The sequence below is a fragment of the Mus pahari genome, chromosome 5 (assembly GCF_900095145.1).
Source record: "Mus pahari chromosome 5, PAHARI_EIJ_v1.1, whole genome shotgun sequence".
NCBI lineage: Eukaryota > Metazoa > Chordata > Mammalia > Rodentia > Muridae > Mus > Mus pahari.
The window spans coordinates 107,614,273-107,626,202 of record NC_034594.1 but is presented as its reverse complement, the minus strand read 5'-3'; the positions used below and the strand labels follow the sequence as shown (position 1 = coordinate 107,626,202).

The 11,930-nt window shown below is 51.9% G+C and overlaps 1 protein-coding gene across 1 annotated transcript; it reads right to left on the bottom strand.

The window, feature by feature from the left end:
* Ren (renin) lies at positions 1-9,411 on the bottom strand. Its single transcript, XM_021198769.1, has 9 exons — positions 9,280-9,411; positions 6,131-6,281; positions 5,455-5,578; positions 4,790-4,908; positions 3,833-4,029; positions 1,961-2,080; positions 1,391-1,535; positions 1,082-1,180; positions 1-345 (listed from the first exon to the last, which is right to left on the bottom strand). The coding sequence occupies exons 1-9, from the start codon at positions 9,369-9,371 to the stop codon at positions 184-186; spliced, it is 1,209 nt and encodes a 402-aa protein (XP_021054428.1). The 5' UTR covers positions 9,372-9,411; the 3' UTR covers positions 1-183.
* Positions 9,412-11,930: the final 2,519 nt, after the last annotated feature.

The window sequence follows — 11,930 nt, the reverse complement described above, 5'->3', positions numbered from 1 at the left end:
TTTAAACATGAAGTCTTTATTCTGTTTTTTTCTTAAAGCAGGGAAGGGTGAGTGCAGGCGAAGGGGCAAATGCTCATCAGGGGCTCTGTGTCCAGTGTCCCTATGTTGGGGACAAAGCCAGACAAAATGGCCCCTAGGAGTGCCAGCTTGACTTGGCCTAGGGTCACTGGGTGACAGAGGGCCTTAGCGGGCCAAGGCGAATCCAATGCGATTGTTATGCCGGTCAAACTCTGTATAGAACTTGCGGATGAAGGTGGCACCCAGGACCCAGACAGGCCCAGTGGGTGGTGGGATGTCCATGGCATGGAGAGCCAGTGTGCACAGCTTGTCTCTCCTGTAGGGATACTGGCAAGAAGCAGAAGCTTGCTCTACTGCCCACCACACAACCCCTTCCCATCGCCAGAGAGGAGCAACAGCCTTCAGCGTATGCCTCCTCTCTCCTACATCCTCCCAGAGCTATTTTACCTATCCTAAATCCCAGCCTTCCTGGGCTAGGCAGGCACTGTAGTAGGTATCAGGTAAATGGTGTGCCTACCAGCCGGGCGTGGTGGCGCACGCCTTTGATCCCAGCACTCGGGAGGCAGAGGCAGGCGGATTTCTGAGTTCGAGGCCAGCCTGGTCTACAAAGTGAGTTCCAGGACGGCCAGGGCTACACAGAGAAACCCTGTCTTGAAAAACCAAAAAAAAAAAAAAAAAAGGTGTGCCTGCCCCTTGCTCGCGGGCTCACTTAGCTTCTGATCTAAAACAAGTCATCGGACTTCTCTAAGCCCAGGAGCATGGAAAGAATGGAGGGCTGGAAAGAGGGCTACTCAGTCACGGAGGGGGCTACCACTGAGCCACAGCATAGCTTCATAATGGAACCTACTGGGGAGTTCTTTAAAACTCTGATTCCCAGGTGCCTGTGGTGGAAGCTCTGATCTGCTGGGCGAGGCATGTATGTGGCCTGGGTACCGGGATTGCTAAAAATTCTCCAGATGATGGATGACATGAGCCGCATTCATCGGCCACGCGTCTACCAGGGGATCTGTACATTCCACCTGTCCCCTTCAGTGGCCCCTACCCACCCTTCTCCCCGCCTCACCTGTAGCACGTAGTCCGAACTGCTGAGTGTGTAGGCCCTGCCTCCCAGGTCGAAGGAGATGTCGGGGAGGGTGGGCACCTGGCTACAGTTCACAACATACTGGGGGGATAAAGAGAGGGGTTGTCAGGGTGGAAGGCTCGAAGCAGACTAGAGCGCCTTGTGCCACCTTCTGTGGGAGACCCGCCATACATTCAGGGGGTGGGAGGGGTGAGGAGGGGAAAGCTTTGTTTCCCACCCAGTGCTGGCTGGAGCCATACAGTGCTGCTGCCACCCCTCCCCGCCACCCAGCTCTCCCCACGGATCTCTTACTTCATCTATTCTCTTCTTCTTGGCTCCCAGGGCTTGCATGATCAACTTCAGGGAGCTTGTAGGAGCCGAGATAAAGGATGAACCAGTGTCCACCACTACCGCACAGCCTTCTTCACACAGCAGGGTGGAAGACCCCACAGACACCCTGCAGAGACTACAGTTAGACCAGCAGGCAGGCAGACAGACAGACAGACAGACAGACAAGGCAGGCAGGTAGAAGCTGCCAGGCACCCTGTACTCCCACCTGCATGCCTTTTCCAATTTAGGGTAGTGTGATAGGAGGCCATACAAAAGGTCTGGTGATGACCTGGAAGAGGGCTGAGGCAATATGGAAAGGTACTAACTGTTCCCTGCATCAGCATGTAGCCTCCAGACTTTGCCTCCTTTCCCTGAGTCCCTTCCTTCCCACCCTTAAATTTTCATGCCCCCATCCTGGACAGAGCAAGCAGAGAGCAGATCATGGCTGTGCCCTATGAAGTGTCCCTCTCACTCCATCCCCATCTCCATCCCACCCCAGTCACACAGTGACATCAGTTTGGATGGTTGGGAGGGTTATGCCTGCTGACCCACCCCTTCATTGTGATCTGCCAGGAGTCAGTCTTGCTGATGCTCACATAGTGAAAATTGCCTTCGTAATGCTGTGGGTCGCTGCCTCCTAGCACCACCTCGCCCCCCAGCAGGTGGGAACCCCTAAAGGAAAGAACATCATCGGAAGTTAGAGACATACCCGAGATGCAGGGATGAAGGAGAGTGGAGTCTGGTGCGGGTTAGGGCAGAGGGCTTTGGGATAGAGGAAGGGTTTAGTGGGTAGATGGCAAGGCTGTAAGCTGTCATCAGGAGGCGTTGCATCTCCCTTGCTGAACCCTCCCTAAATGTAACAGAAGTATTTCTAGGACTGTTCGTCTGCCCCCAGAAAACTGTCTAGTTCAAAGACACTGGGTAGATGCAGACGTATGGCAAATCACGCCTTTCCCAGGCGTGTGGGGCAGACTCTAGGGAGAAGGCAGACATTTAGTGGAGCTGGTCCTGATGAATGGAGTCTGTGGGTGGTGGGTATCATTTCAGGGTAAGGGTCTGCGAAGTATTAGAGCTTGGAGCCATATGGGGTTCCTCCCTCCCTAAGATTTATGCTGAGGCAAAGAGGGACACAGAAGGGAGACCTTCTTCGTAGGCAAGATTCAGCAACCCTTGTTTGGTAGAGGTTAATTTTCACCCCTCCCCCCAAGGCAACTGAGTCACCAAATGGCTGGAGTCAGGCTCTCCTTCCCAGCCAGAGCTGACTGCCCTCACTTCCCTCTCCACGGGCATGATGATACCTCAGCCCAGCCTCGGGCTGGTTTTTAAGATACTCAGGTATATATGAAAGAGTTTCTTAGAATTCACAACACACACACAGGTGTTTGTGCACATGTGTACATGAGGTAAGTGTGCACAGGTTCTGTGCAAGAGTCAGTGACTTACCTGCTTACCAGGCCTGCTTGCTACCTGTTGCTGGACCCTCCTCCCTTCCATAGCTCCTGCTTCTCAGCTTCATGCATGTGTTTTCCACGGCCCTCCTTCTTCTACCCACAGCATTGCTCAAGCATCTTCTAGCGTTTAGAACACCCACCTCCCTTGTCCTGCTTCTCTCTGGATCTCACCCCACACTTTGCCCCATATCTCCTTCCCTGTTGAATTTTCCAGAACTGCCCACATTTTGTGGAATCCCCCCTCCCCCTTTCTGACATCTACTTCCACTCTTAGCCACTTTGTTTTTCTGGTCTCTTTGAAACACAGGCCCAAGACTACTGACTGCAGGATCCTGAGTGGTGTCATTGGCTCAATGCCTCTCTTTGCGCAGAAGCAGGCTGGAGTCATGATCCACAGACTCCTGCTTCCTCTGAGATTGTCCCAGGCCACCACTCCCTTCCACTCTCACCACCCCTGGCCTCTGTTCTTACCTCCAACTCAGACTGTATTTCTAAACCCAGCCACTGGCAGTAGATCCCAGCCCTGCTGGGACACTGACCACAGCTTCCCCAGGCCTGGCTGAACTGCCCAGAATCCTGGCCTAGAATTGAAAACCGTCTGCAGCTTCAGAATGGCCCCCATTGTGTTGTACCTCTCGTCTCCCCTGCTGGGCAGTGAACTCTGTGAGGATGGAGGGCAGGGGTTGTCTTGTTCACTGTCCACCCCTGGAGCCTACCTACCACAGCACATGGTAACAGAGCACTGACCAGATCAATGAGAGAACAGATAAACAAAGGCATGAAGCTGGCTGTGTCTGTGAGGCCAGTCCCTGGGGACCGAATGTTTGACTTCCATTTATTCTAATTGGCTAGTGTGGTTCTAGATGGGGATTGAGGACCACCTAATCAGAAGCATGTAAATCCTGAACTGGACTTCTGCTGGTCTCACTGCTCTCCGCCCCTCCCTGACCTGGCCTTGGCGTCAAAGGCCCACCTGTTGTAGTAGACAGAAAACACTTCCTCCTTCAGCACCCCCTGGGAGAGAATGTGGTCAAAGACAGGGGTGACCCCGCCGACGGCCTGAGCAGGAAAGCCCATGCCTAGAACCCCATCAAACTTGGCCAGCATGAAAGGGATCAGGGGCAGCTCAGTGACCTCTCCAAAGGTCTGTGTCACAGTGATTCCACCCACCTGTGAGGGAAGAACCAGAAGGGACAGAGGTTACTCCCCAACCTTGGCTGGGATCTGCTCTGGCTTTCATACCAGGGTAGCAGAGATACACAAACTCTGTGCAGCAGTTAAGGTCAGACTATTCCGTCAAGGCCGCGCGCACACACACTGTCAACACCTCTATGCTTGGGGCCCAGAGAGATGGGGGTGAGTGCTATAAAGGCTGAGAAAGAGGTCCTGCCAGACAGGTGGCCAGAACCTTCCTAGAGGCCCAATGTCATGCTAGCCCCACCAGCCAAGGCTGAGGATGTCTTCATCATCACCAGGGCTTCCCTTTCTGCCCCTCCCCCAGATTCCACAGGCACGGTGCGAGGGAAGGGCTCGCACTGATTTCCTCTGGACCTCTATATGTGTCTTTCTCTACCTCTGGCACAGCGGGGCTGAGAGACGCCAGAACAAGAAAGGCTTAGACACTGACTGAAAGACATCGAAACTGCCCGGACACAAAACCCAGATCCCTAATCTCAATTCTCCAAACCTGGTCTCAACTAGCAAAGTCGGGCCGGTTACTAGGAAGGAAACTGCGGGGTTTAGGCACACACCCACATGCAAGTTAGATGCAAAGCCTTGTACATCAGTGTCAGCCAGTTTGCTCTACTGCACTTGGCCTTCGGAGCTTCAGCTAGAAGCTGCCAAGGAGGTCGCGGGGTAGGGGGAGGCTGGAGTATACCTGTCTGGCACCCCATGGGCCCTGTGGGTAAATAGGGGTGATCCTACTTACAGTCACCATGTCCTGGCTGAGGAAACCTTTGACTCTCCCTGATCCGTAGTGGATGGTGAATTCGGCCCCATTCTCCATGTAGCTGGAGGAGTCGGAGGACTCATAGAGGCTGTGAATCCCTAGCAGAGGGTTACAGGCTCCAGTCAGCACAAGAATGTTTGACCTACGTAGGAGGCTCAGAGGCAGGACAAGTGATGGACATGGTTGAAGACTTAGGGGTGTGTGTGTGTGTGTGTGTGTGTGTGTGTGTGTGTAGTTTCCTGAGTCTCCAGCTTGGCAGAAAAACGTATACCTGTCAAGGATGGTGGTTTTTGTTTTGTCTTATGTGCTTGTGTTTCTGAGACATTTGTTTCAAAGAATTCTAAAGCCATTGCTAACACTGATATAGCGCCAAAGAGGATTCTGGGCACCGAGTCAGTACTTGGCATGGGGGCATTGGAAAAGCCTCAAGACCTGGAGTGGGTTTACAACTTTGTTCCTGTCTGAATCCTTGGGACACTGGCAAAAGGCCTTCCAGGTGCCCAGGCACTTCCCAAAGCTGGCTTATCCACCTTGGTTGCCATTTCAGAAAGATCTTCCTCGGATCAGTGGTGTGGAGCTGAAGAGAAGCAGTTCATAGGTGCAGCAGGCAGAGCTGGGGGGGAGGCACGAGGCTAGACTCTCACCACAAGCAAGGTAGAGGCGGCTGCACTTGGTGGAGGGCACCCAGAGGTTGGCTGAGCCCGTGTCAAAGATGACTTTGAAGGTCTGGGGTGGGGTACCGATGCCGATCTCGCCATAGTACTGGGTCTGTGAGGGGGGGCAGAAGGAAAGTGGGGATCCAGGGCTTGGAGGTCTCTGGTTTGGGGGGCCATGCCTGGTCCCCTTCTTGGTTCTTGGCTTTCTTTTTGCTTAGATGTGAGGACTCAGCATTGTCCTCTGCTGTCCTGGGATACAGGAGGCTCGCTGGGGCACGGAAGCCTAATCAAAGCAATTAAAATGGCTGGACAAGATGTCACAGGCCTTTAATCCCAGCACCTGGGAGGCAGGGGTAGGTAGAACTCTGTGAGTTCGAGGTCAGCCTGGTCTACAAAGTGAGTTCCAGGCTTGCCAGAGCTACACAGTGAGACCCTGTCTCAAAACCAAACCAAACCAAACCAAACCAAACCAAACCAAACCAAACCAAACCAAACCAAACCAAACAATCACAATAGCCCCTCCCAACCAGATTTCTCGGCTGGTAAATGGGAGTTCTATAGAGTGCTCAGGCGCTCTTTGGCTCTTAGTCAAACATGGTGTGGAAGGAGTGGGGGCCTGCTAGTCCCAGAGAGAAAAGGAAATAGCAGATGAGCCAGGACTCACATTCAGGTAATTGGTGAGGATCACGGGGGAGGTGAGATTGCTCAAGGAAGGTCTCTTGGTGAATACACCCCATTCAGCACTGAACCTGGTCATGTCCACTCCCCGCTCCTCCAGGATTTCCCGGACAGAGGGCATTTTCTTGAGCAGGATTCTGCTCCAGGGTGGAGGAAGAAAAACAGAAGAATCATGCAGTGCTCCAATGTTGGCAGAGCCCAGATGTTGCCTTGCTTTTTGGTACGTCTAACACTAACCCTCTCCCATGCAATTACAAATCACTTTTAGTGCCCTGGGGTTTCTTGGAGTCACTTATTCTGGTACTAAGTAATTCCCAGATCTTATTTTAGTTAGATAAAGCAGTTTGTTTATCCATCCGTCCGTCTGTCCATCAGTCAGTCCGTCTGTCCATCTACCCACCATTATCATCATTGTGTGTTGAACACCTGCTCTATGCCTCACTGTTCTGGATAGGAACATAAAGGTCTATACACAGCCTCTTGCCATCTCCTCTGAACGACGGGCAAGGCAGTACCACAGATGGCCTGTAAGTGGCAGCAGATGCCCACAGCAGGCTGCAAGGACTTGTTGCTTCCTGGGGTATCACAGAGCCAGGTGGTATGTGCCCACTGAACCCAGCCTGACTCAGATCGGATCGTCCAGTGTCTATAGCTTGCCTGTGTGCTTCACCTGGGGATTGATGTGTTTTGGGCCTGAATCCCCCTGGGCCCCTCCTCACCTCCAATCATTATTGACTGGCGAAATTCAAAAGATTTAATTTTGAACAGCAGCTCACTGAGCTGCTCCTGGCGGCAGGCCAGCTGCTTGGCACACGCCCTCATATAAACCACATGACAGCTAGCTCCCTGTTTTCCGGCGGCGGCGGAGACATTGAAGGTTCATAAGGATGAAGATGACTCAGAAATGCCAAACAGAGACAGTCCATGCTCTGTCTGTCTGTCTTTCCTACCCAGGACTGCAGGGGCCAAACAGGCGTGAAGACGATTGTTTTGCAGTTGGAGGAAGGTGCCACCAGCCCTGAGCCAGGGCTTTCTCAGACATCCAGAGAGCTCTCTTTCTTCTCCAGTGTGAACCCTAACCTTCCTCCTGGCACTCCATGCCCTCACCTCCCAGCTTTGCCCATATTTCACACCTATCTGCGTATTCTCCAGCAGAAATGACTTAGTCCTAGCACGGCTTGCAAGTATTTCCACTCTTATTTTAGTTGATTCCAGCCATCTCTCCAGATGGGTGTATTTTATTTCCCCACTCTACAAAGGAGGAAAACAGGTCTGTTCTCCACCGTTTCCTGAAAAGACCCATGCTTAGCTGTACTTTATGACCCTTCTTCTTTTAGAAAACCCCTCTGTGGTGTGGTGGGGCATGACTTTAATTTCAGCACTCAGGAGGCAGAGGAAGGCTGATCTCTGGGTTTGAGGCCAGTCTGGTCTACAGAGTGAGTTCCAGGCTCCATAATGAGGCTCTGTCCTGAAAGAAAATAAACATAAAACCCGCTTCTATTCCTCTTCTAGATCTTTAATCTTTCAAGGCATGACCCGAGCCCATACCTAGATGCTCTCACCAAGGACGCCAGCCCATGGGTCCATTTCCCCTGAGTGCTCCCCACCAGCCTAGCCTACGGGGACAGTGGGGATAGAGCCACCTGATGCTGAGGGCATGCTGCGCAATTTGGAGCATTCTCTAACCTCTCCATCCTCAGGCACCTTGATGGTTGTCTTGCCCAGTCACAGCTCAGGCTAAGCAGGCTGCCTTCAGCTTGGAGGCTGGACATTGTGTGTATGTAAGGCCTCCGAGCTGAAGTTCTTTCAGAACTTCCTCATCGCAGTCCCCAGACCATTGCTGGGTGAGCCTTCTCTTGCCTCTGCCCTGCTCCTGCCTCAAGGAGCCTTGTTCCCACAGCCCTGGAACTGCACTAAATGACTGTTTCATCCTCCCTCTCGGGGCTGCCAAGAGCCTTCCCTTTCCTACACTCCATGGTAATCCATGCTGTAACCATGGCTTCTTACACCGTTCCCCGCATGGCATCGGAAGCGCTATGCGTATCCTCTCATCAAATCTTCAAAGCAGCCGGTGAAGCAGGCTCTGTTATCATCCTGCTTTCAAATGGCGCACTGAGGATTGGTGAGATTAGCTTGCTGCTTAGCCTCATCTGCTGCTAGCGAAGCCTTTCAACCCAAAATTTTCTTGTTTCTTTATTTTAATGTTTATTTTTCTCCGTAGCATTCTTGATTTCCTTTACGGTCCAAAAGTCATCTAATATGTTTCCCCAGGTCGAATTAACTATGCTGATTACCGCCATCCAATCCTTAACTGACAACCAGCTTCCTTTTGCAGACAATCTGTTACTGCCTATCCCAGATACACTATTAACATGATATTTTCTTCTTCAGTCATCCAGAGCAGACTTAAAAGATTCCTTCCAGGACTAAATTCCTCAGTCACCCTTGCTTTTCCAGGATCCTAACAATGGGCCGTGATGTGCTCCCAAGCAAACCAGGCTTAATCCACCCTAGGCAGACACCCCGCCCGCTGCTAGGGTTCTGTGTCTCTGATGTGATTACCCCACAGGTTTATCCCCACAAAAGAAAAGGACAGTGCCTGCAGCCGCAGATCCAGCAGAGACAGCGCCATCTCCTGAGACCTGCAGACAACAAAGCTTCCTTCCTTCAGACACCTCATCTGACTGAAGACTCCCGAGACACGCGCTGAACCCCACAGAGGACAGACTTGAGACCTTCCAGCTACAGATGAACTCTCTTGCCAAAGCCAAATGGCTGCTGAACTTGGGGGGAGTTACATGATAGCGAGGAAAACATAATGTCTATCTAGATTAATTAACTGATACTCCTGTTACTCCTCTGGCCTACATGTTTCTTCTGATACTTCCACTCCACCCAACATTTTCACCACAAATGACACAGTCACTCCAGTGACCCCTCCCTTTCAGAAAAGTAAAATGGGGAGTTGTGGGACCTCTTAATTATGGCCGTCCATTAGGGCTTTTTGGGCTAGTCCCTAGGATAGTCAGAACAGGATCATACATCCCTGACTGAATGACCCAGCATATCGACATCTGAGGGTGTTAGTAAGATGCCAGTTCCTGTACCCTGCCACCCCTTCTCTGCCCAAGTTACCGTTCAAAGGTAGTGGTGTTTGTCGGCAGACTGAAGGTGCAAGGACTCCAGAGCAACAAGAGTGCCCAGAGAGGCATCCTCCGCCTGTCCATCTGGTTCAGTCAAGGCTTTCTAAGAGCTGTGTAGCCCAGACCCCCTGAGCCTCCTTTTATACACACCGTGTATCACAGGCTCTGCTCTGATTTATTACCCCAGGGCCTATGGGACCATGAAAGGCAGCCTGTTTTCTGGCCGAGGACCCAGCTCCATAATTCTGTGGCCATCAGTCATGTAGGCTGTCCAGACTCCACCCCCACAGTTACCTGGCAATAGCCAGGTATGCTCCTCCCCACAGTTATTCTGCAGCAGCAAGGTAGCCCAGCCCACTCTAAAAGAGGCTGCTTGGCCCCTCCTCTCTCTCTTGTCTCTCTCACTCTTCACCTTTTGCTCTCCTTCTCCCCCTTCCTTCTTCGTGGCAATGGCTGGTCTCTCTCTCTCTCTCTCTCTCTCTCTCTCTCTCTCTCTCTCTCTCTCTCTCTCTTTCCTGCAATAAAGCTCTAAAACCATAGACTGCCTCCTTTCTTCTAGACCCACCATGCTGGAGTGATGGAATAGACCTTGCCCTGAAGAGCCTCGTCTAATCTCCCGCAAGAAGGCCTCCCAGCGTTTCCAGCTGCCAGACCACCCAGTGCCTTCCCCTGCTGTCTGCCCACCCAGTCTCTCTGAGCTCTGGCAGGACACAGGTCTCTCCAACCCCCTTTATTTCCCCACACCAGGCCCATGGCAGGGCAGCCCTGATAAATCCTAGCCTGTGAGACCAAGCTAGGTAGGTGAGGGATAAGCAGGACCCAGTCACAGAGCAGAGTGGTGGCAGGCATGGGGATGTGGGAAGGGTGGCTCAGCCCAATGACTCTAGAGCCCCTGTTTTGTCCTGATCCCACAACCTCTAGCTTAGACAGAGGCTAATGAGGAACTGTGCTGTTCAAGCATGAGGTCAGGGTACAGACAGCATAGACCCTGGCTTCAAACCCTCTAACTCAGACCCTACCACTTATGCCCCTGAGCCTGCATCTTCTATATTAATCTTCAAATCATCCCTGGCTGGCTCCTCCTAGGCTCTTGATCGGTCTTGCTCATGGGTGATTCCTGTTGGCTTCTGCCTAGTGGGAAGAGTAACATCTCATCTAATCTCTGGCATCAGGGAGTGGAGTGGGGTGTCCCCTCCTGGGGTTAATGATGGTGGACAGAAGGGAAGCTTTAAAAGAAAGGGTGTCTCAAGGACATCTGGCTTCCAGCTCAACCCCTCTTACTGGCCCTTCACTCCCTTGGACCTATCTTTCTGCCCCCTTCCTTCTTCCCTGTACCCTCTCAGAAGCCTGGCAGAGCTGTCGAAGTGACCTGACCCTAGGCCCCAGGCTGGCAGTATTTACTCTCCCTAAGGTACCCACTCTGTCCTTCCTCCTGATTATTTCTCAGGGACCACTTCAAATGGACCATCAATTCCACAAGGGAGACCCTGACAGCCATGGACGGTCTTCTGCTGTGGCTGAGAGGTGTGGCCTCCAGAGTGTCACCTCTATCCCTTTGCAGCCAAGTGATGTCTGTGCCCATGCCTCTTGGCCACAGTAGAGTTTGCTACTTATCAAATGCAAGAACTAGTGACTGGTGATGAGCACGGGAGAGCCCTAGGCTCTAACGAGAACTTGCTGTGTGACATTGAAGTTGGACCCTTCTCTTCCCCTCTCTTGGCCCCCATGAAACAGCTGAATGGACCCCAAGGGCAGTCCTGGCTCAGATGCACTGTTATTCTAAGTGTGTGTCACCAGTGTTTTTCTGCTGGCTCTGAGCAGCAATGACAATGAGAGAAACTGGTCTCCGTCTCTAGTTGGCGTTAAAAAAATGTGTTTTTACCTCAGAGACAATACCCTCCCAAATTAGAGGCTGCTGAGAATTCTCAGATATCTAGGGACAAGAGAGGACTTTTGAGAATGCCCCCCAAGGAGATGAAACCTTGAATAACAAGCATTGATTATGTATGTCTTGAGTCCTCCAGAGGGCCCCCCTCTCTCTGTGTGTGTCTCTCTCTCAAGAATTCACTGAGCATTTGTTTTATATCAGGTCCTTGGCCAGCAGCTGGAAGTTTTTCTTTCGTTCTGCTTTGTTTGTTTGCTAATTTAATTTAGAGAAGGTTTCACTATGTAGCCCTGGTTATCCTTGAACTTACTCTATAGACCAGGCTGACCTCAAACTCGCAGAGATCCACCTGCCTCAGCCTACCAAGTCCAGGAATCGAAGGCATGCACCACCACACATGGCTTAGATGCTAGAGTTATAAAGTTGACAAAAAACAACTTGTGATTGCAGATCCGGGAACCCCTGGAAGAAGGACTGTTGTGATACCCGAGGATACAATGACCAAACCCTAGGTTTAAAGTAATAAGGGAGTGAAAACAGGAAACTACACATACAGCTGTGCTGATGACCAGCATGTGTCAGGGGCTGCCAGAGGGCTCCCCCAAGGAAATCCCACTTGGGCTGCATAAACAACGATTAGCCGGAGAAGGGAAGAAAACAAGACCCAGTGAAAACACGTGTAAAGAGCCTGGACATGGGGATGTAAGGCCCAGAAGAGAGTCAGTGTTATGGAGAGGGGGAGGGAGAGGGGGAGGGAG

What these genes read in the sequence shown, in the direction of transcription:
- Ren (XM_021198769.1), bottom strand. Translation starts at nt 9,371, where the DNA reads ATGGACAGGCGGAGGATGCCTCTCTGGGCACTCTTGTTGCTCTGGAGT. An exon ending in AGAAGAAGAGAATAGATGAA is followed by an intron (nt 1,181 to 1,390) that starts GTAAGAGATCCG and finishes TTATCCCCCCAG; the next exon opens with TATGTTGTGAACTGTAGCCA. An exon ending in GTTCGGACTACGTGCTACAG is followed by an intron (nt 346 to 1,081) that starts GTGAGGCGGGGA and finishes GCTTCTTGCCAG; the next exon opens with TATCCCTACAGGAGAGACAA.